Source organism: Lithobates pipiens, unplaced genomic scaffold, assembly GCF_037356315.1.
Source record: "Lithobates pipiens isolate NorthernLeopardFrog02 unplaced genomic scaffold, aLitPip1_a1.2 Scaffold_25, whole genome shotgun sequence".
Classification (NCBI taxonomy): Eukaryota; Metazoa; Chordata; class Amphibia; order Anura; family Ranidae; genus Lithobates; species Lithobates pipiens.
The window spans coordinates 39,486,094-39,511,543 of record NW_027507787.1 but is presented as its reverse complement, the minus strand read 5'-3'; the positions used below and the strand labels follow the sequence as shown (position 1 = coordinate 39,511,543).

At 42.4% G+C, this 25,450-nt stretch overlaps 1 protein-coding gene across 2 annotated transcripts in view; it reads left to right on the top strand.

Moving 5' to 3' along the window:
• The window catches only part of LOC143930218 (uncharacterized), an 82,842-nt gene extending 76,355 nt beyond the window's left edge, over window positions 1–6,487 (top strand). For both annotated transcript variants that reach the window (XM_077454292.1, XM_077454291.1), the window contains exons 7-8: window positions 126–236; window positions 2,211–6,487. In XM_077454292.1, the coding sequence (XP_077310418.1) occupies window positions 126–236; window positions 2,211–2,229 (130 nt within the window). In that variant the 3' untranslated portion in view covers window positions 2,230–6,487. The remainder of the gene's footprint in view (window positions 1–125; window positions 237–2,210) is intronic.
• Window positions 6,488–25,450: the final 18,963 nt, after the last annotated feature.

The window sequence follows — 25,450 nt, the reverse complement described above, 5'->3', positions numbered from 1 at the left end:
TGATCATGTATGCAATCCTAATTCTGTGTTTTCTTTCATGGGAACTTATATAAATACTGATACTACAGAATCACTATACCACTACAGTGCTATGCTATAACCCCATTATATCCTTGCTTCCATAGGCCAGATATTGTGCAAAATGACATTAAAAGAAGAGACAGAAATTCAATGATCGCCCTTGGACAGAATATCAACAGAGAACATGCATGGGCCAGTTTGTATGTCTTAAATAGGTAAACCTTTTTTTCGTTATAGTGGTGGTTAATATTGCTAACCTAAAGGGTGTTGCAGGGAATAAATTAGGTAAAAGGCAGCTGTGCAGGGCACAAAGGCGATGCAATATCACATTGTTGGGAAAAGATCAATTATATAAAAATGTCTTAAAATGTAAGTTTATATTGAAATAAAAAATGATCCTTCACGCCCAACACCTGAGAAGTAATATATCTACCCCCTGCACAGGTATACTACCAGGCTGGCTGTTCACATACTATAGTTTCAGCTTTCTGTGTACCATTTACACTTGTCTACATACTCCATAGTTCACAAATACAAACTATGCATCCCAGCAGTCTGAATGAAAAAAAATCAGAGAGATCACCATACTAACTAAGTGATGTTAGTGCGGCAATCTCCCCCACTGAGCTATTGTGATCTGACAGGGGGACTGCCCCCGCCAGAACACACTGATCAGCGCTCACAGCCATTGGTTGCAAGCGTTGATCAGATGCTGGTTTTCCAGCTTGCTTGTTTGGTAAAAGCCAGCTGTTAGACCGGCTTCTGTTGGACAGGCTGCTGTACACATGGGCTGAATGTCAGCCAGTTCATTTGTACCAGCCTTTAAGGTCACATGAAGCCCTTTGGTAGTGCAGCAGCCTGTAGTGGAAACATTGATTTGTAAAGGAGTAATATCAGTGATCTCTTCTAGACTCATGTACCACATCACCAGTCTCTCATTGTCTTCTACAGCATGTCTCCAGTCTCAAACCACACCTGTAGCATGTCCACATGTCCACAGTCACTGACCATCATCCCCCCTAGTATGTCAGCAGCCTCTGATAGTCATTGAAGGGGTTGTAAAGTCAGAAGGGTTTTTTATCTAAATTTGGATGTAAACCCGATTCATGAATTTTGACCTAGGCACATATGCAGTATCTGTAGTGTTTACTTATCCCTCTCCAAAGCCCTGAGTCCCGTATCTTTCTGCTGTTTCGTTCCTCTTTTAGCACAAAAACCATCCTGAAATGTGTGTCGGGTGGGTGCTATAAATAGATTAGCAGAGAGCTTGTCTTTTCACAGCACAGCTCTGAAAGTATCTTTGTTCTTCTGCCTATAATTTCCTCCAATCAGCAGTCACACAGTGTATGCCAAGACTACACTCCTACTGTTAAATGAGGGAGTAAAAATTCTAACACAATGTAAGAATTCTAAAGAATATAGCAAGCTGAAGACATCAGCTATACATGTAAAACTTATATAGGGATATTTGTTTCATCCCTGTGTATCATCTGAGGCTGTTCACTTCACTGAGTATAGGAGAGGGTTTACATCCACTTTAATGCATTCTATGCATTAAGATAAAAAGCCTTTTGTGCATAGCTGCCCTCCTAATACTTACCTTAGCCCCCTCTCTATCCAGCGATTTCCACAAGTTCCGTGGCCATCCGGGATCTCCCTTCTGATTGGCAGAGATACAACAGTGGTGCCATTGGTGACTGCTGCTGTGAATCAAAGTCGGCTAGCCAATCAGGAGAGAGAGGGGGCAGGGCTAGGCTGCGGCTCTGTGTCTGAATAGAAAACAGGGAACTGTGTCTTGGCTTGGGTGCCCCCATAGCAAGCTGCTTGCTATGGGGGCATGTGGAAAGAGGGAGGGGCCAGGAGAGCCAAAGAGGGACCAGAGAAAAAGAGGATCTGGGCTGCCTTGTGAAAAAACACTACACAGAACAGGTAGGTATAACAGGTTTGTTTTGTTTTTTTAAAACAAGACTTTACAATCACTTTATTCTATTGCATTTGTGATGGGGAACCTCTACAATATAAATTGACAATCACTGTGCTTCAGAAATCTCAACACCAAAATTACTATTTATATAAACTGCAATCTGTAATAAAACTTTTTATGTAGATTGGTAGTTAATAAGTTTATTATTTACAATGTAAAAAAAAACTATGTGTATTTGATTTATTATTTTTTTTCTTTTCTTTAGAAAAGATGATGATATGTGAAGATTCAGTTGGTACACAAAAAGAAAAAGGATGAAATAAAAGACAGATAAAGAATGTACAGGAAAGTTTGATTGGATTATGTAGGTCTGTACGTAGAATGTATGTAATGAGGTTAGTGATGAGAGAAAATTTTATTGTAAAATTATACTGGCCTGTTGAAATAATTATATTCTTACACTACATCACACTTGCTATCTTTGTGCTCCTGTGAAAGTCTTATTATTTATTACCTATAGCCCCTATTTTAGGAGAAACACAAAAATCACATCATTGAAATATTGTCAGAAATAAAGAATCATTCAAAGAATAGTTATAGCTAACAAAATTTGTGGTTTGGCTTTGGAAATCGCACATCATTTTTTTAATTACATCTTGAATAGTTCTTAGAAATCAGATCCACGCTGTAGTGTCGGCGGCTGCCAGGCAGCTCACGTTCTGATTCAGTTAGAACACGGGAGTTATAACTTCATTCCTTCAATTTCTTCAGCATTTTACTGGTGTAAAAGAACCAAAGGGTGGACCCCTGTGTTCTTCTAGAATTAAGCATAGATCTTGTTAGACACTATCTGAGGTAATGAAAAAGATAGGGTTTTAACAAATATTTCCTGTATATTTTCATCCATTCATTATTGGAATGAGAGGCGTGATGGGGGTTATTTACTAAAGGCAAATCCACTTTGCACTGCAAGTGCACTTGAAATTACACTGAAAGTAAAGTCGCTGTAGATCCGAGGGGGACATGCAAGGAAAATAAAAAACAGCATTTTAGCTTACACATGATTGGATGATAAAATCAGCAGAGCTTCCACTCATTTCAGATCTACCCCTTAGATTTAGAGCAATCTAGAGATTTAGAGCAGTGCACTTGTAATGCAAAGTGGATTTTCCATTTGTAAATAACCCCCCAATGAATTATTAAAGCCCATTTCATCAAAAGGGGGACCAAAGCATTTGTAATTGTCATTCCTAGCTATACAACTCTTTTATAGCACAGGGTGCACTTTCACTTTATCAAATATATGTACATACCTGTTTCAATATTTTATCACGCCAAATTATTTTTAATTTAAAAACACTGGCTTTGGTGACATAGTACTGAAAAATACAGTACTTTAATGTAAAATGTAAGCAAAAAAAATAAATTGTATATTATGCATGCAGCACTTAACATTTTTTTTATCATAAATGAATTAATACATAAAAAAACAAAAACAAAATGTAAAATACTATATGTACAAGTAAATTACAATTATTTTTGGTCATTGCACCATTACTGTTTAATTATAGTGCATATTTTATAGTGCATCATGCTAAATAGATTTTTTTCAATATTTGCATATATTCATTATCCAGTTTCCCAACAGCTAAAAATCGGGTTAAGTCACATACCTAGTCTGGCGAAACCCAGCCTAAAAGTCTCTATATAGATATATATCAATAGATATATATCTATATATCTATATACCGGTATATATATATACTGTATAGGGTAAAAGGAGACCTATCTTGTCAAGCCTTGGTCTTCTTAGCCCTTGTACACACGGTCGGAGATTCCGACAACCAAATCCGTCAGAGTAATTCCGACTGATTAATTCCGGAAGAGGTCCGGAAGTGATGTTGCATACACACGGTCGGACTAAGTTGTCGGAAAATCCGATTGTACATAACGTGATGACGTTAATTTGTTATGATGGGACTACGTTCAGGCTAGTAGCCAATAGCTTTGGTCTAGGAATTTGATCTGAGCATGCGTGGCACTTTGTCCGTCGGAGTAGGCTACACATGATCGGAGTATGTCCGATCGGAGCATTTTGTCAGAAAATTTTACCGGCAAGTTGGAAAAGTTGGTCCGTCGGATATTCCGACGGAAACAGTCCGATGGAGACCACACACAGTCGGAATATCCGACAAAACAGTCCGATAGGACACATTCCGTCAAAATCTCTGACGGTGTGTACAAGGGCTTAGGGTGTGCAATTTTTAACAGTTTCACCAGATAAGGTCAGGCTGATTAGATGGCTCAATGCAACATCTGGGCAAGGATCAGGCTATATAAGACTTCCTGATTGATGGGGAACCCCGTCCCTTCTGAGTACAGCATGAATCTTTACTTTACTTTGCAAAGTGAATTTTTGCTTAGATTAATGAATGAAGTAAAGCTTTACTAATGTCTATGGTCCAATCATGTGGAAGCAAGAATCTTTTTTTTTTTATTATCTCCTTGCAGGTGATTAGCCATTTTTTGCAAAGTGAATTTTCACTCAGCTTTCCCCCATCCACTAGGCTAAGTGGAAATTCACTTTTCAAACCATAAATCCCTTTGCCGGTTCACACTAGTGTGATGCGGGAACCAGTGCGATTTCAGTACCGGTTCCCGCATCGCTTAGGACTCGCAGGCAGTTCACACTGCTATATGTGAACCTCGCAGTGCGAACTGTTAAATGGTGCAGGGATCCAAACACCCATGCGATCCGGTTCCAGGGCGAACCAAAAAACGGGTCCTGCACTCTTTTTAATGTGAATGCGATGCAAATTCAGCCATACAACCTGTATGGCTGAATTCACATCGCACAGTTGTCGCATGTGATCTGCACAGCAGTGCGGTGTGAATCAAATGCAATGTCTAACAGCTCACCAGTGTGAACCCAGCCTAACAAGGAATTTAGACAAATTAGTTTCCTATTGATGAGTCCTTAACAAGATTTGGTTCCAGTATAATCAAACATTCTCAGCTTGTTTGGTAAATCACTCTCACTGACTCACATGGTGAGTACCCCTGGTTGGTCCATACTCTATAGTATAACACTGCTTATATTTACAATTTTCCATTCAGTTTCAGAATTGCATTTAACGTCCTACTATTGTATTGTTAAAATTCAGCCATTTAATTTATCCATTTCAGTTTCCAAACTAGCTTGGATAAACAGTGTCTTGCATGTAGTGAAAAGAAACCAACATCACCATTTGCACCCTTTTATGTTTATTTTTTTCATCTTTTTTGTGCATAGTTTAACTAAACTTCCCACAATTATGGTTTGCATTTTTGTTATACTGTACATAGCACTTTGATTTAGAGAAAATACCTTTTTAATCTGTACATTAATAAAGTAATGTAAATAAAGCTGTAAATAGCTGAACCTTGTGCGAGGGAACTGTATGAAGATGTATATGAATCTCAATAAATAGGTTTCAGATGAGTTAATCCACATATTAAAAATTCACTCATTGCTACTCTTAAGACAAAAAAAAATATCCTTTTTTAGTCACACTTTTGCTGTAAAAACCACCAGTAATAAAATAATTACTGGTAATAACAAGGATCAAAAAGAGCAGGAAAGTTAGTAATGATAGTGAATATATTCTTTTAAAAAAGTCTTAATTTGTCCATTATTTCATATTCAATCATAAGAGCCTATTAACACTCTTGTATTCTCAAGTATGGGCTTCAGGGATCTATGAATGCCTTTTTTTTTTTTTGCTCTGTCTGATGATGGGAGGCGATAAATAGTGATAAATAGGGTAGCACACACTCAGTAGTTAATAAAGCCACCCAGAGACAGCAATACATACAGTATAAACACAATATACAGTATAAGCAGTTGTACATTTTTGTTGAACAGGACAGTGTGCATAGTTAGTGGCTAAAATTGGTTGCTTGTACAAAAACCATTACCTTTTATATGATGTGCCACACAAAGGATACGTATTGTAGTTGAACGTTTAGACTATTTACAAGTTAATCCATCCAAAAATATAGAAAAACACTTTAAAGATCAAAAATAAAAAATAAAACAGGTCAATGACAATACAGGAAGGTCAGATATGCGGGCATAATCTGATCGCCTGGCAATTTATTGATTTCATTTTTTTTCTCAGACAGTACATAAACATGCATGCCGGGATCACCCCATGCTTGCATGTCTTAGCCTAGAGAGGCTTTTGGGGGAGCATGTGAAACCTGTGGTGCTATCTTTAATCAGGACTGGTCATAGATGATCTGATGTCTATGACAAATGTTAAACTCAGGCCCATATGCGTAATACCACCAATTAAACCTGGGCTCCCTCTAGGATCAGTTGAGAGAAAGAAAACTATACGAATGCCTTTAGAGTTAGGCTGGCCATACACTATACAATTTTCTTATTCAATTTCCTTTAGATTTACCTTCAGCTATGTAGTTGCATGTACCTGCCTGATAGCATACACATTGAAAGTGTTTGACCTCATATTATATGGTTTTGGTAAATCTAAAGAAAAATTGAAAAAGAAAATTGTATAATGTATGGCCAGGCAAAGTACTTACATTTAGACTGTTTAAAAACCTATCTATAAAATCCTGGCTTCCTGCGGTGGAAAGCCTGCACTGGAGTAACATTCTGGGGTTAACTGGAAATGTATTTTATTTGTAAAGTGTAAATAACATATTGCATCATTTTTTTCTTTTTTTTGTTACAAATCTTGTCAGTTTAGTAAGACTGAAAAGATTGTTTACCCTGATTATTCTGTGAATAGTGTATCTTTGCTGGTTCAAAAACTGTTCAAAATACCTTTGTTACATACTCAGATTCCATATGTATAATTTTTATAAAATTACTCATAATCTGTTTATACATGTATTCAAATATTATACAACTTGTATATTTATAAAAGTATCATCTTTTCATTTTTACAAAATGTAAAAATGTAAAATGCTCAATAAACATCTACAAATAAATAATAATATGTGATTTTTCTTGTGTATGTTGTGGAGTTGTCCCTAAATTAATTTATGACTGAGGTGAATGTAAAAGCCTGTTTATTATATTTGTTTAATTAGGAAAATATTTTTGTGTTTTTATTAAAGATTTAGGTTGCACTGGATATTAAATTTCCAGTGTGTAGCAGCATGTAAAAGCAGGCGTCAAGTGAAAGCAATCAGTGAGCTACTAATGCTATCAATTAATTACTGCAATCTTGCCACTCCATTTATCTTATTTGAGCTCTGTGTAATCCTCTGCAGTAAGATTTCAGAGAGATTTTCACTGGCTTAAGGCTCCATTCATACTTGTGCGACTTGTCATGCAATGTTGGACATCAAAGTGGTATGACAAGTTGTTCCCCATTTTTTCAAATAATAACCATTCATATATGTGTGAATTAAAATTGCAGCAACTTCAAAGAAGTTCATGCACTTCTTTGGTCTGACTTTTATGCAACATGAGGGCTATAGACTTCAATGTTAACACTAAAAGTTGCACAAAAGTCATACCTGAATGTTATACAATGCAACAGTTGTGCAACAGTTGTCCATTATCACTGGTCAAAGCCAAAAGTCTTATCCAAGTTGTACCCATCCAAAGTTGAGTCAAAGTTGCATTCCAAAGTGGAGTCGTATAAGTGTGAATGGAGCCTAAAGCAGAATTATTTTGCTATCTCTCTCTCTCTCTCTCTCTCTCTCTCTCTCTCTCTCTATATATATATATATATATATATATATATATATATATCTCTTAGGAGTTTCAATTTGTATGCAATCAGGCAGGTCCTTGCACTACATGGTTTTGGTAAACCTGAAGGGAAAAACTCAGCAGAAAAACTGATAGTGTGTATGGGGCTTTAGTCGGTAGGGTGCAGTTGGCCCACTCTTTGCAGCTATAACAGCTTCAACTCTTCTGGGAAGGCTGTTCACAAGGTTTAGGAGTGTGTCTATGGGAATGTTTAACCATTCTTCCAGAAGAGCATTTTAGAGGTCAGGCACTTCTTATAGCCTAGGCCATCTTTATGTAGAGCAACAAATCCTTTTTTTCAGATCCTCAGAGAGTTCTTTGCCATGAGGTGCTCTTTTGAACTTCCAGTGACCAGTACGAGAGAGTGAGAGCGATAACACCAAATTTAACACACCTGCTCCCCATTCACACCTGAGATCTTGTGACACAAATGAGTCACATGACACCGGGGAGGGAAAACTACTAATTGGGCCCAATTTGGACATTTTCACTTAGAGGTGTACTCACTTTTGTTGCCAGCAGTTTAGACATTAATGACTGTGTGTTGAGTTATTTTGAGGGAGCAGCAAATGTACACTGTTATACAAGATGTACACTCACTACTTTAGATTGTAGCAAAGTGTAATTTCTTCAGTGTTGTCATATGAAAAGATATAATAAAAAAAAAAAAATAGAAAAAAGTGAGGGGTGTACTCACTTTTGTGAGTTACTGTATATATACTGTATAAATATAAATAAATATATATATATATATATATATGGATCTCTCTCTCTCTCTATATATATATATATATATGTATATGTATATGTATATGTATATGTATATGTATATGTATATGTATATATATATATATATATATATATATATATATATATATATATATATATATATATAGAGAGAGAGAGAGGTACTTCCATACCTTTAAACAATTTATTGGTGTTATAGTGCACAGTCCAGGCCATGACTAAGGACTAACATCTGTTTTACAGCTCTGCACATGTATTTAATAAAGGAATACAATTTTGGATGTCATCCTGAGTGCCAACTATCCCTTTCCTTATTATAGTGCACAGTCCCCTTGCAAGTCAGAAACCCAGCTTTGTTTGCTCTATGATGAGCCCTGTGTTCCCCTTACACTCTGGTCATAAGACCAGTGGTCTTCTGTGTCCTTTACCCCCTTGGCCACCGCTCTTGTACATTCCCCTGTGTAGTTCTAGTAAAGCGAGTGGTGACATGATTTCATCACAGCTCACTGCTATGGGTGGATCTGAGCATCTCAGACTCCCGGTCTGGTCTCACTGTGCAGCATAGATTGACACTGATCCATTCCAAACAGAGATCTGAGATGTCAGACTAGTCCTATGTAAGGAGTCAGATATGTGATCCAGCACAAAGTGGCCGCCCCGCAGCAGTATATCTGTCTGGGGCATTCAGCAAGCGGATACGTTTACATTTATCAACATTAAACCTCATTTGCCACACAGTTGCTCAATTAACCACTTCAGCCCCAGAAAGGATTTTCCCCCTTAATGACCAGGCCATTTTTTGCGATATGGCACTGTGTGTCGCTTTAGCTGACAATTGCACAGTCATGCAACGCTGTACCCAAATAAAATTGACGTCCTTTTTTTCACACAAATAGAGATTTCTTTTGGTGGTATTTGATCACCTCTGCGGTTTTTATTTTTTGCGTTATAAACAAAAGAGTGACAATTTAAAAAAAAAATATATATATTTTTTACTTTTTGCTTTAATAAATATCCCCCCAAAAAATGAAAAAATACAAATTTCTTCCTCAGTTTAGGCTGATATGTATTCTTCTACATATTTTTGGTAAAAAAAAAAAAATCGCCAAAGCGTATATTGATTGGTTTGCGCAAAAGTTATAGCTTCTACAAAATAGGGAATAGATTTATGGCATTTTTATTATTCATTTTTTTTTTTTTACTAGTAATGGCAGCGATCTGCGATTTTTATTGGGACTGTGATATTGTGGCGGACAGATCGGACATTTTTGACACTTTTTTTGGGACCATTGACATTAATACAGCAATTAGAGCTAAAAAATACAGACATACCCCATTTTTAAGTACACAATGGGGTTTATTTACTAAAGCTGGAAAGTGCAAAATCAGGCTTACTTCTGCATAGAAAGCAATGAGCTTGTAACCCCAGCTTGTTCAGTTAAGCTTTGATAACAGAACCTGGAAGCACATTGGTTTCTATGCAGAAGTGAGCCTGATTTTGCACTTTCCAGCATTAGTAAACAAACCCCATTGTGTATTTAAAAGTGGGGTATGCCTGTAGCCACTGATTACTGTATAAATGTCATTGGCAGGGAACGGCTTAACACTAGGGGGCAATCAAGGGGTTAACTGTGTGTGCTAGGGAGTGTTTCTAACTGTGGGGGGGGGTGGGAATGACTGGAGGAGGAGACCGATCGTTGTTCATACTTAGTATGAAAAACAGATCAATCTCCTCTCCCCTAACAGCACAGAGATATGTCTGTTTACATTAAAAGATCTCTGTTCTGTCTTTCTCAGGAGTGATAGCGAGTGCCCGGTGCCCATCATGGCCGCCGGCCACGCGCATTGGCTTCATCATCGCACCCGCGCACCCCCTAGTGCTATTAAAGCAGCCGTATACCTATGGCGATTTGCCCAGGTGAGCCAACCTGCTGCAGTATAACAGCAGAGGCTGGTCGTCTAGTGGTTAAAAGTGCTTAAAAGTGCTTAAAAGTCGCGGCTTGTAAGTTGGAGACATCCCATAAGGACGTTATTCCACTGCATAGTTTGGTGTGATCTGCAAAGACTGAAATGGTACTTTTAATCCCAGACCCAATATTATTTATAAAGATATTAAAATGTAAGTGTCCCAACACTAAACCTTGGGGTACACCACTATTAATCTTAGATCATTCAGATTAAAAATCATTAACCACGACTCTCTGAATTCTGTCTTTTAGCCATTTTTCTATCCATTTACAAACTGATTTTTCCAAGCCTGTAGATTTTTTACCTTACACATTGGCCGTTTGTGGGGAACTGTGTCAAACACTTTTGCAAAATCCAACTATACCACGTCCACAGCCACTCCTTTGTCTAAAGTTTTGCTTACCTCCTCATAAAAAGAAATCAGATTTGCTTCCAATGCTCCCTGTATGCATCTCAGCATATAATTTCAATTTTAGATCAATGTTAACATTTTAATTTCCTCGTTAGAGTGTGTTTATTGCTGCCCAGTAAAATTTTGCACAAGCCGTGGATGGTTTATCTCATTCGTTAACTGATCTTAAGAGTTTTAACACCATCATTGTCATAGTTTCACCCTTGTTACAATCAGTCACAGAAAGCACATTGTAAGGTGCTGAATGTCACGTAGCTGAACATTAACTGGCTGTCTGGGACTTCATTAATAAAACATGGGATTCCATAACATAGCTAAGGGCAGTTTTTTCTCTCTACATTCTTTAATGTGCAAAGTATATGCTAATGTACAGCTCCCTTTAGGATCATGTGGTATTCATAAAGAGAGCACACTGCTTGTGCAAGATATTTCTAGAAACTATAGGCATGTGCATAAAAACTAAAGGTGGAATTTCCTTCATGGTGTCACAGAAAACAATATAAAAAGTGCTAGGTGGTCTAACCCTTCCCCATTCTGTTAAAACAAAAAAAAAGTTTTGAATGAAGTTGGGCTTTTGTTGAGAAGAAGATAATTGCCTCTAGGTCAGATATATAGTTTGCAGAAATTGAGCAAACTGCATTGCAAATTCTTACCTTCTAAAGAAACAAACATTCTGAAACTGACTGCTAGGTGGAAGGGTCTACCTTCATGATTACCACCTGATCAACCTCATTACTGTAAAAAGAAATAGGACAGCTCCTGCATGTATTTAGTAGTCAGACATCTTTGAAAGTATCTCATAATTTAGAAAAAATCATAAAGACTTTCAATTTTAATGTAAAAATGGTTCATTTACAGTACAAGAAGGATTGCGTAATAATTATGACACTTCACTTTTTATTACATATATAAATATATATATATATATATATATACACATGTATACATACATGTATTGTCCTATATATACAGCGCCTTGATAAAGTATTCACCACCTTGGTTTTTTTCGTGTTTTATTGCCTCACGACCTGGAATTAACATGGATTGTTTGAGGATTTGCATCATTTAATTTACGGAACATGCCCACAACTTTGAAAATGTTTTTTCCTGTCGCATCATGGCAGCATACATACACTCTGGGTTGTGACTCTGCCCCCACAACCTGATAGGACCACATAGCTATAAGATGAAGATACGCCCCCCGCCCCGGTATTCTCTTATTTTTCCTCACCTGTTGGGACCGCATGGATCATCGCCCTCTTACCGCTTCGCCCCAGCCAGGTTCTAGCCTCGCCTGAGTGGAAGTGCGGGCGGGACATGACCCTGGCTCCAATTTTAAAAGGGGAAGATGCCTTTTTTTAACACAGATGCCTTTTTTGCCTGTTTTTTGTGCTCAGCTGATTTTTACGACTGCTGCATTTCTGTTTTTTTCTTTCCCAGTGTTGCCTCTCTGTTTGGTAGGTATCTCCCCTGTATTTTTCTTCTCTCTATTCCCCTCTTGTTTCTGTTATGGCTTTATCTTCCTTACCATTTTTGTGTTACCTGTGTCTTCAGGCTTCCTCTGTTCCCTATCCATGGAGACCACTGCTCCAGCAGATCACCACCAGCATAATAGGTAAGGGGGGAGGAGTTTGGTAAGTAGAGAAGATTGAAAAAGAGAGCAGGACGCACTAGCGCTACCTAAATGGTTAGCCCCATCAGGTCCGCAAGATCATCTCGCAGAGATTCCTCGCATAGAAGAAGCCGCTTTGGCTATAGGCGGATCCATTCGGTGGAGGAAGTCGCTCAGGGAAAGGAAGTCGCTCCAGGTCTCGTTCAAGGCGCAGCCATTCCCGCCGAAGAAGATCCCCTGACCGGAGGCGCCATTCACCAGCACGCCACTCCCATCCTTCTGAAAATACCTGCTGGGTATGCAGGGCCATAGCCCTTCCAGATATGTTGGCATGCTGCAGGTGCTTTGAAGAAGCCACCAGAGAGAAAGGGCAAGAACACAGAGAGCTCACAGAGTCTTCTGCCCCACGTGCCGCTCCGGACACGGAGTTATCTCCACGTGGTGCTTCGCCGGCTCCCCCAAGTACTTCCAGAGAGCATGATTCTCCTTCAGATGAGGAAGAACTAGAGGCTTCAGCGGGCTTTGACTTCTCCCTAATAGAGCCTTTTGTGAGGTCAGTGAAGGGGGCCATTAGCTGGGAGGAACCCCAGGAGGCCCAACCCAAAAGGAGAAAATATTTCCCGAACCTGTTGAGAGAACCTGAAGCCTTCACCTTCATTGATGAGTTGGAGAAACTTATCAGAGACGAGTGGCAGAGACCCGAGAAGAAAGCAAGTCTCAACAATCGGCTTGCCAAACTATATCCTCTAAAGGAGGCTAAAATTAAATCTCTCGTGTCCCTGCCAGTGGTGGATGCATCCCTCATGCGCCTGGCCAGGCATGTTACACTCCCTATCGAGGACGCCGTGTCATTCAAGGACGCCCTGGATAGGAAGATCGATACTGATCTCAAAAGAGCTTACCTAGCAGCAGGAGGCGTATGCAGGCCAGCAGTGGTTCTTGCCGCTGTGGGTAAGGCTATTGCCAGTTGGTCAGCAAGCACAGAAAAGCTTGTATCCAAGGCGCTGATCAGGACCAGATAGATAGGGCCCTGCAAGAACTAAGCCTTGCAGGGGATTTTGTGACAGAGGCATCTGTGGATGCTATTAAGTCTGCATCCAGGGCTATGTTGTCCTCGGTAATGGCCAGACGGGCTCTCTGGCTCAAACCCTGGGCGGCAGATCCTGCTTCCAAGTCCAATTGGTGCCGCATCCCGTATGATGGCGAGAACCTTTTCGGCGCAAAATTGGACTCTGCTATTTCTAAGGTCACTGGCAGAAAATCAGGGCTTATCCCCTCGGATAGAAAGCCAAAGCTTCAGAGGCCTCCCTTTAAGCGTAACCTCCCGGACAGGTACAGGGATGCCAAGTCCTACAGGCCTGGTAGGGAGTACAGAAGGAACTGGAAGGCCCCTCAAACGTTCTTCCTGAAGTTCCAGAAGCCCAGGACCCCGGCATCTACTGACCAGAAGTCCTTTTGAAGGTGCGTTCACCCAGCCAGCAGTGGTGGGGGCCAGACTCTCAAAGTTCACGCTGGTCTGGGCGGAAACAATAAGCGACCCCTGGACGTTAACCACCGTTCGCGTCGGGCACAGATAGTCATTCAGGTGACTTCCCCCGGGGGACCATTTTTGCCCAACAAACCTCCCGTCATCCCGGCAAGAGGTTAGCCTTGACCCGATACGTTCAGAATCTGCTCCAAAAGGAAGCAATTACCGAGGTGCCCCATCCCAAAGAGGTGGGGGGTTCTATTCCCCTCTATTTCTAGTAAAAAAGAAATCAGGGGACCTATGTCCGGTCCTGGATCTAAACTTAAATCGCTCTATCCAGGTAGAAGCATTCAAAATGGAGAGCCTCCAGTCTATCCTCCAGACCATAAATCTGGGAGACTGGATGCTCTCCATAGATCTACAGGATGCCTACCTCCATATCCCTATCCATTCAGAACTCCAAAAGTTCCTCAGTTTTTCGCTAAACCACAGACACTTTCAGTTCTGAAGTCTTCCGTTTGGAATTTCTACAGCTCCCAGGACCTTTACAAAGGTCCTTCTTCCCGTTATCACGCATCTGAGGGAGAGGGGGCTGCGAATCCACCATTATCTGGACGATATTGTCCTCCTCTCAGACAGCCGGGAGTCGCTGTTACAGTATCGAAAGATCCTCGTCTCCACTCTGCAGAATCTGGGATGGCTCATAAACTGGGGGAAGAGCCAGACTCGGCCCACCCAGAGAATGATCTTCTTAGGAGCCCAACTAGATACCCAGTTGAATACAGTGCAGCTGCCTCCGGAGAAGTCTTCCCTGTTGGTCCGGAAGGTGAAGAAGGCCATTCTAGCAAGATCCCTGTCGGCCAGAGTATGCCTCAGCCTTCTAGGCTCCCCATCGGCGACCATTCCTATGGTCCGTTGGGCTCAGTGGCACACAGACCTCTGCAGAACTCCTTCCTACATCAGTGGGATGGTTCATCCATGACCCAGACGATACGGATCTCGGAGACAGTCAGGCGCTCATTGCGTTGGTGGACTCGTCCCCACAACTTAAACAATTGCAAACACATAGTCATCCCTCCTCAGGAGGTAGTGACCATGGACACCAGTCTAGAAGGTTGGGGAGCCCACTACCAGTCCCATGCAGCGCAGGGCCGTTGGCCTTTCGAAGTACAGGACTCGGTATCGAACGTGCTGGAGATGAGGGCGGCCCTCCAGGCTCTCCTGGCCTTCAGCTCCCTTTTAAGGGGGAAGCAGGTCCTCTTAAGGATGGACAACAAGGTTGCTTTCGCCTACATAAACAGACAGGGGGGGACCAGGAGTCCCTCCATGATGCGGGAAGTTCTCCCTGTGATTGAATGGGCACAGTTGAACCTGTCAGACCTGAGGGCGACCTACATCCCGGGGGTCGAGAACATCTTAGCCGACGCGCTCAGCAGGGAGTTCACCTCCAACAACGAGTGGTCCCTGAGCCCTCAGGCCTTCTCCCTCATCTGCCAGACCTGGGGTCAACCAGACATAGACCTTGCTGCGACTCCGGCAAACTCCAAATGCCGAAGGTTCCTGTCAAGGTTTCCCTTTCACTTAGCGGAGGGGACAGATTGCCTCCAGCAACCCTGGAACTTCCATCTTGGGTATATCTTCCCTCCGACTCCCCTGATAGCGAGATTTCTCAGGCCTTCTCCCTCATCTGCCAGACCTGGGGTCAACCAGACATAGACCTTGCTGCGACTCCGGCAAACTCCAAATGCCGAAGGTTCCTGTCAAGGTTTCCCTTTCACTTAGCGGAGGGGACAGATTGCCTCCAGCAACCCTGGAACTTCCATCTTGGGTATATCTTCCCTCCGACTCCCCTGATAGCGAGATTTCTCTTAAGGCTTAAGAGATCAACGGCATTGGTGATTCCTTTTTGGCCCAGGAGGCCATGGTTCACCACCCTCCTACAACTGAGCACGGCAGACCCTCTTGCTCTTCCCCCGTCAGCCGACTTGCTCTCCCAGGGCCAGCTACTACATCCAGATTCTGGGAAGCTGCACTTGATGGCTTGGGGGCTGAGAGGGCTAGGTATCTATGTCAAGGCTGCTCCCAGAAGGTAGCTGATACCCTGCTCCAGGCCAGAAAACCTACCACCAACTGCACCTACCGCAGGGTCTGGGAGAAGTTTGTTGCCTTCTCTCAGAACCTTGGCCGGGATCTGTCCTCCCTTTCGGCTCCTCTGATCCTAGAGTTCCTGCAATCAGGCTTAGAAAAAGGTCTTAGCTCTAGTACTCTGAAAGTTCAGGTGTCAGCTCTATCCGCCCTGACAGGGGTTAAATGGGCTCACAATCCCCTTGTTATGCAATTTCAGAAGGCCTGTCTTAAACTAAGACCACCTAGGAAGCCTTCCTTTCCAACATGGGACCTATCGGTCATCTGAGAGGTACTATCCAAAGAACCCTGTTTTCCGCTGGAAAACATCTCCCTCTGGCACCTGACACTAAAAGTCACCTTCCTGGTCGCAATCACATAAGCGAAGAGAGTTTCAGAGATGTAAGCATTACTGATTAAGGAGCCGTATCTGATCATTCATCCGGACAGGGTAGTTCTAAGACCCTTGAATCACTTTATCCCAAAGGTGGCATCCTCTTGTCACTTCAACCAGGAAATCAACTTGCCAGCTCTTAACACAGACCAGGGTGACCCTCATCCTCTGGATGTAAGGGACAACATCATAAAATATCTTTCCCTGTCCAAATCCTTTAAAAGATCGGAGAACCTCTTCATCATTCCCTATGGCCTTAGGAGAGGTCAAGCAGCGTCAGCCCAAACCATTGCCTCCTGGTTGGTGAAGGCCTACTTGCTGAGTGAGTTGCAAATTCCTGAAGACCTGAGGGCTCATTCCACCAGAGCAGTGGCCACCTCCTGGGCAGCGTATTGTAGGGTCTCAGTAGAAACCATCTGCAGAGCGGCCACTTGGTCCTCCAGGAACACCTTTATCTCTCACTACAAGGTGGACTCAGCTCAGCTATCAACAGTAGAATTGGGAAAGTCCATTATTTAAGCCAACTCTTCTATTCCTTGCTAATAAATGTTTACCTTTGCATCTCCCACCCAGTCTGCGAGTTAATCCCCAGAGTGTATGCTGCCATGATGCGACAGGAAACCGGAAAATTGTATACTTACCTTTCCGTAATTTTCCTTTCCTGTCGCATCTTCATGGTAGCATACAATATCCCACCCACAAAGGTGATTCATATATACAGAGAATACCGGGGCGGGGGGAGTATCTTCATCTTATAGCTATGTGGTCCTATCAGGTTGTGGGGGCGGAGTCACAACCCAGAGTGTATGCTGCCATGAAGATACGACAGGAAAGGAAAATTACGGAAAGGTAAGTATACAATTTTCCGTTTTTTTTATTGTGAAGCAAACAACAAATAAGACAAAATAACAGAAAAAATGTATGTTCATAACTACTCACCCCCCTAAAGTCAATACTTTGTAGAGCCACCTTTTGCAGCTATCACAGCTCCAAGTCACTTTGGATAAGTCTCTATGAGCTGGCCACATCTTACCACATGGATTTTTGCCCATTACTCTTTGCAGAACTGCTACAGATCCTTCAAGTTGGATGGTTTGCGCTTGTGAACAGTAATAGTAAAGTCTGGGCACAGATTTTCTATTGGATTGAGGTCTGGGCTTTGACCCCAACACATTTACATGTTTCCCCTTAAACCACTCAGGTGTTGCTTTAGCAATGTGTTTGGGGTCATTGTCCTACTGGAAGGTGAACCTCCATCCTAGCCTCAAATCACACACAGAGTGGTACAGGTTTTGCTCAAGAATATCCCTGTAATTAGTACCATCCATCTTTCCCTCAACTCTGACCAGTTTCTCAGTCCCGACTGCTGAAAAACATCCCCACAGCATGATGCCACCACCATGTTTCACTGTGGAGATGGTGTTCTTTGAGTGATGTGATGTGTTGGGTTTGCGCCAGACATAGCGTTTTCTTTGATGGCCATAAATTTACATTTTAGTCTCATCAGACCAGAGCATCTTCCTCCATACATTTTGGGAGTCTCTCACATGCCTTTTCGCAAAGTCAAAATGTGCCATTTTGTTTTTTACTGAAAGTAATGGCTTTCCTCTGGCCGCTCTGCCATAAAGCCCAACTCTATGAAGCGTACGGCTTATTGTCATCCTATGTACAGATACTCCAGTTTCTGCTGTGGAACTTTGCAGCTCCTCCAGGGTTACCTTAGGTCTCTGTGCTTCCTCTCTGATTAATGCCCTCCTTGCCCAGTCCGTGAGTTTTGGTGTGCAGCCATTTCTTGGCAGGTTTGCTGTTGTGTCATGTTCTTTCTATTTGGTTATGATAAATTTGATTATGCTCCTAGGGATCATCAAAGATTTGGATATTTTGTATAACCTAACCCTGACTTGTACTTCTCAACAACATTGTCCCTTACTTTTTTGGAGAGTTCCTTGGTCTTCATGGCAGTATTTGGTTAGTGGTGCCTCTTGCTTAAGTGTTGCAGCCTCTGGGGCCTTTCAAAAAAGTGTGTATATGTAATGACAGATCATGTGACACTTAGATTGCACACAGGTGGACATCATTTCACTAATTATGTGACTTCTGAAGGTAATTGGTTGTACCATAGCTTTTTATGGGCTTCATAACAAAGGGGGTAAAATACATACTCACATGCCAATTATCAGTTTTTTAACTATTTTTTATTTGAAAAATAGTTTGACGTATATATTTTTCTAATTTTACTTCACCAACTTAGACTATTGTGACTATTTTAGACTATTGTGATCTGATCCATCACATATAATTCAGATTAAAAACATTGAACTAAAAGCTGTAATGTAACAAAATAGTTAAAAAGCCAAGGGGGTGAATACTTTTGCAAGGCATTGTACATGATAGTATCCAGTTATGTTATGAACATTTAGGAAAGAATCCAAGCCTTTCTTAAAACAATCTACTGAGCTGGCCAGAACCAGCTCTTGAGGGAGTCTATTCCAAATTTCCACAGCTCTTACTGTGCAGAAGCCTTTCCGTATTTGGAGATGAAATTTCATTTCCTCCAGACGTAATGAGCGCCCCCTTGTCCTATGTGATGACCTTAAAGTGAATAACTCACTACCAAGATAACTATATGAACCACTTATGTATTTATGCATGTTGATCATATCCCCACTTAATCTCCTCTTCTCCAGAGAGAATAAATTCAGTTCAGTTTCCTCATAGCTGAGTTCCTCCATGCCTCATATCAGTTTGGTTGCTCTTCTCTCCACTTTCTCCAGTTCCCCATAATCCATTTTATGAACTGGTGCCCAAAACTTAACTGCACATTCCAGATGAGGTCTTACTTTATTATTATTATTATTATTATTATTATTATTATTATTATTAGCAAAGCAATGAAACAGGGTTTTGTTTAAATACATACAATGATCATCCATACATTTTTGACCTCCGACATATTATTGAGTAGGTCCTCCTTCTGTTGCCAAGACAGCCCTGACTCATCGAGGCATGAACTCTGGAACCAAGCCTTCAGTAGCAGATCCTTTAAGTTCGGTAAGTTGCAAGGTGGGGCCTACATGGATCAGACTTGTTTCTCCAGCACAACAGATGGTCAATTGGAATGAGATCTGGAGACTTTGGAGGCCAAGTCAACACTTCAAATTTGTTGTTGTGTTCCTCAAACCATCCTTGAACCATTTTTGCAGTGTGGCAGTGTGCATTATACTGCTGAAAGAAGTCACTGCTATTAGGGAATACAGTTTGAATGAAGAGTTGTAATTGGTCAGAAAAAATGTTTAGGTAGGTGGTACATGTCAAATTAACATCCCCTTGAATGGCAGGACCCAAGGTTTCCCAGCAGAACATTGTCCAATGTCAAGTTCTGTTTCTCACATGCCCAATGTAGCCACTTTTGGCTGTGGAAATGGGTCAGAGTGGGCACCCTGTCCAGTCTGCTGCTAAGCACCCCCATATGCAACAAACCGAGATGCACTGTGTGTTCTGACACCTTTCTATCAGAGAAGTTTTCTATCCTTTCAATGCTATGTCAGAATCTTCACAGAGCTTTGCCAGGGTGGCATCAGCTCAAGTTCCAGCATCACCACTCATTCTTGTGCACTTAACAGTTTGCCTTTAGTAAGGCTTAGCTCTGTTGTTCTGCGCATACGCAGGGATTTTGGATGATGTCCATTGTGGGTGGAATATGGGTGAGGAAGAAGACACTAGGACATACAAAATGAAGGACATACAAAATGATGCTGGCTTCAGGAGGAGCAGGGACTGTGTGGGCTAAATTATTATTATGGGTATGATAATATAAAAATATTATAGGCAAATATTTCCCTACTGAAGAAAATTACATTAAAAAATCTGTTGGATTTGAGGTTTATTTGCTGGTTGAAGGGAAAGTTTACTTTTTCAACTTTAACGAGTTGTTTAGTCCAGGGTTTCTCAACTCCAGTCCTCAAGGTGCCCCAACATGTTTTCAGGATTTCCCTCTGATGAAACAGCTGTGGTAATTCCTAAAAGGCAGTGAAACTGATCAAATCACCTGTGCAAAATAATGGAAATCCTGATAACATGACTTCTTGGGGCGCCTTCAGGACTGGAGTTGAGAAACACTGGTTTAGTCAATTCATCTGGAAAAAAGCTGTAAGGCCGCGTACACACGCGGGGACTGTTCGCTGAAACTGTCCGCTGAAACCAAGTTTCAGCGGACAGTCCGCTCGTGTGTGGGCTTTCAGCGGACAGTTTCAGCGAACAGTCCGCTGAACAAGGTTTTTCGGAAATTCCGAAAAACTGTCCGCTGAAACTTTGTTTCAGCGGACAGTCCCCGCGTGTGTAGGCTTGTTCGTCAAACAAAGTTGCGCGCATGCTCAGAAAGGATTTTCACGCCGAAAGTTATAATGCAGTGTATAGGACGTCGTATTTTTCGCCCCGTCGTACGTGCCGTTCACGTCATCGCGCACGGTTTCAGCAAACTGTTCGTCCGTCGTGTGTGGCCATGTCCGTCCATGCTAATTTTGAGCGGACTGTTTGCCGAAACTGTTTGACGGACAAAGTTGGGCGAACAGTCCCCGCGTGTGTACGCGGCCTAAGAGGGTCAGTTGCTTAACCTCCTTGGCGGTGTTCCCGAGTGTGGCTCAGGGTGAGATTTCAGTACCATTAGCGGTAACCCTGAGCCACACTCGGGATTTCTCTGCTGGATCCTGGAAGAGGTTACTTACCTTGTCCCTGGGAACCCACGATGTACTCCCGATGTGTACGGCGGCCGGTTCCTCCACTCGATCCTCTGTGTGTTCCGGCTTTCCTGCGAGTGTCGCAATGCAGAGGGGTGGAACCAGCGGCAGATTCAAAAGGTATAAACCACAACACACACCATACATTGTAATCTTATTGGATTACATTACTGTATCTAATAAATTGACCTCAGTTTGCCTCCAGTGCTTTATCCAGTGCCCTTGCCTGCAGTTTTACTGTACTTTCTGCCTGGAAACTGCAGAACGACCATGTCATCAAGAAAGCACGCCTCTAGCTCAATTTATGACATGCTGGAAAACAGCGATAGCGATACAGAATCACTTGCAGAATTAAGTGATAGCCATTCATGGCTATCACTCAAGTTTGTCATCAGACACAGAAAGTGATTTCTGTGATATTCCTGCGACTGACATCAGTGATGTGCGGACTTCGACTGCGGTACGGATCACGTAGCATACCCAAGATTTTGGGTTTTCACTAGCTGTATGCCATAATCATCAAAATTAAAAGAAAGAACTGCTTCAAATATATCACTGTGTTTAATTAATCTATATAATATATGAGTTTCACTTTTTGAATTGAATTATCAAAATAAATTAACTTTTTGATGATATTCTATTTTTTTTTGTTGCACCTCTATATCTCCATTAAAATTGCACTAACTTAAATTATTGCCTTTAAACGCAACACAACACAGGCAGACCTTTTTTTTTTGAGTGGTTGCCAACCAATAAATGATTTTGGCAACAGATAGTTCAAAACTCTCCTTTACGTATTGTTTCTTTGAGACATGGGAGAGCTTCACAATTACTTTGGATACACGTACCAAGCAACAACTACATCAATGCTTTAAATCCATCACATAATGTTTAGAAAGACTTTGCAAATGAAACATTCAAATCTCTTAAAGCATGGGAGCCCAACCAGTGGCCCGGGGGGCCACATGTGGCCCGCGGAGCCCTCTGATGTGGCCCGCGACCTCCTGCTCTGGGATAGCTGGACGGCAATCTCAGAGCATCAGCGTTGTGAATGAAGGTGGTGGTAGGGAACGCCTCCTGTCACAGGTGAAGTGATACCAAATGCACTCTGTCTGGGACAGCAACAGTTGGCGATACCTGAATGGAAGACTATTATTATAGTTAAGTTTATTACTAAAATCACAATGTATATCAGGGCGTATCTGTTCTTCAGTGCTTACTGAGCTGCTTTTAAACTGATTTGCAGGTGCAGCGCAGTGCACCTTCAGGGTACCTGCACTGAGCCATAGACTTCTGTTATTACCTGCCGGTTTGGTGCACTTTCAAAAAAAGCACTTCACCTGCAGGATATAATAGAAGCCTATGGCAAAGTCCAGCTAACCTGCAGGAAAGCCACAGGTGCACTGCGCTGGGGTAAACCCAGCGCATCAGCTTGAAAGTAGCCTTAGACCCCTTTCACACAATCGATCCGACCCAATTAGACCCTCTATTCACCTCTATGGAGCAGCAAATGTAAACAAACTGCTGTCCGTTTACACTCGCCTACCAGAGTCCACTCATTGTGACCTGCGACCAGTTATCAAGTCACTTAAGTGGTCCTCACTCTTCAAAAGGTTGGGCACCACTGTCTTAAAGTATAAGTAAACCCTAATAATAAACTTCTCTTATTTGCTCCTTTTGGTCTATTTAACATACCATTGGAACCATTTTGTTATGTCCGTTTGATAAGTGCAAATAAATTGTTAGAAATTCAGAGCTGTCCTGTGTCTTGTGTGAAACTTTCTGTGTTATCTGAAAGAGCCCTCCTAGTTATTATATTGGAATACAGAATGATTAGCCTTTATCTTGTAGAAATCTAAGAGTGGGAGTGGATAAGTAGTTTGGCAAAAGATACTAAGCTGACAGCACACAGGGAAATGTGCATGCATTACAGAAATGTACTGCATATATATATTTTTTTTCTTTTAATTAACTTTGTCTTGACATACTCGTTAACCTTGCCACAATATTGGTGCTCCTCAAGGATGTGTGTAATAGGGACCAGCTTGCAGCCAATGCCTACAGACCAGCCTTTGCAATCCTTTTGAACAAGAAGGAACCCTTGAAATAACTTTTTTCTTTTTAGGGAACCCCTGCTAATAATTATTATATTTACAGCTCCCAGTACATTAGTGTGGTGGTCAGTGTGAAGAATGCTCCTTACATTTGTGGTCATTAGGAAGAATCCCCCCTTAACAGATAGCTAAAAGATCATTGGTTTCAGTGGTTACTCATCTGAGAGGCAGAAATCACTTACTGCCAGAGGAACCCCTAGCAACCTCTGAAGGAACACTAGGGTTCCACAGATCCCTGGTTGAGAAACCCTGAAATAGACCATAATTTCTCAACTGTCAAATGATATACACTGCAGTTGTTCAATATGTCTTAAAATAGTTCTAAAGGCAGAAGGCTTTTTATATTAATGCATTCTATGCATTAAGATAACAAGACTTCTGTGTGCAGTGCAGCAGTCCCCCTCAGCCCCCCTTATATTTAACTGAGCCCTATATCGATCCAGCGATGTTGCACGATGTTCCTCGGCTGTCCAGGACTCTCTCTCCTCATTGGCTCCCGCTGCTGTCAATCAAAGTCAGTGAGACAATAGGGAGAGAGAGGGTGGGGCTGAGCTGTGGCTCCATGTCTGAATGGACACACAGAGCAGCGGCTCAGCTCAGGTGCCCCATAGCAAACAGCTTGCTAGGGGGGCGCTCAGCAGGAGGGAGGGGCCATGAGCGTCGGCGAGGGACCAGAGAAAAGGAGGATCTGGGCTGCTCTGTGCAAAACCATTACACAGAGCGTTGACCAGTGTGTACTGGCGGGGGGCCGCCCTCCTGTCAGAACACAATAGCTCAGCGAGGAGGAGATCACTGTACTAACATTGCATAGTTACAGCAGCTCCTCCCATGCACTTCAGTTTTTTTTGTTCAGCCTGCTGGGTTGAACAAAAAAAACGAATAGTGTGTACTAGCAGTGGCGTAACTAGAACCTTCAGGGCCCCGATGCAGGAAACCATGGCGCCCCCCCCCCCCCCCGACCTCCGGACAGGGCTCTTTTCTCCGAGCCCGATGGTGGAACACCAGGGCCCAGTCCCAAGTGGGTGGCTGCATATAAAGGAACCGATTTAAAAAACATCAATTACAGCCACTGTGCCCATCAAACGCCACCACTGTACCATCTAATGCCACCACTGTACCATCAAATGTCACTACTGTGCCCATCAAACTCTGCCGCTGTGCCCAAATGCCACCGCTGTGCCCATCAAATGCCACCGCTGTGCCCATCAAATGCCGCCACTGTGCCCATCAAATGCTACCACTGTGCCCATCAAATGCTGCTACTGTGCCCATCAAATGCTGCTACTGTGCCCATCAAATGCTGCCACTGTGAATCCCCACTGCCCGCTCACTGTCTGCCCGCCACTTACCCTGTCTTGGTGGGGCAGCGGGTAACGGCCATGAGCGGGGTCCTCCATGCAGCTACTGCCATCCTCATCTCCCGTCCTCTCCTCCTGATGGGCGTCCAATAGCTGTGTCTATCGTTTCAGCCAATCAAGTGATGGGTAAAAGACCCGCACACCTGATTGGTGGAGAGGCGGTTCAGTGTTAGGAAAGTGAATATTAATTCACTTTTCTAACACACCTGGCTGGGTAGACTGTGAGCGTCAAGCATGGCGCTCGCAGTTCACCTATTTTGAAGCCTATTATAGCCCATGGCTCTAATCAGGCGCTACAAAAACACCCCCCGCCGCTGTAATTCAGGTACCCGGCACCCCAAAAGGAACCAGACACCTAAATATGGGGGTGGCAGCGGTGGCCATGGATAGATTCATGCTATGCTATGCATGAATCTATCCATTGGTCATAGAGGGGGTGGAACCTGTGCACCCTTTTGGATGCACCGCCACTGATAAACACATGCACACACACATGCATACATACACATACATATATGAACACACACACACATACATACATGCATGCTCTCACACACACATACAAGCATGTTCACACACACACACATATAAGCATGATCACACACACTCACACACATACAAGCATGCTCACACGCACACACACAAGCATGCTCACACACACACACATACATTAATGCTCACACACGCACACATACATGCTCACACACACATACACATACATACAAGCATGCTCACGCACACAGATATAAGCATGCACGCACACAGATACAAGCATGCTCGCACACACACACATACATGCATG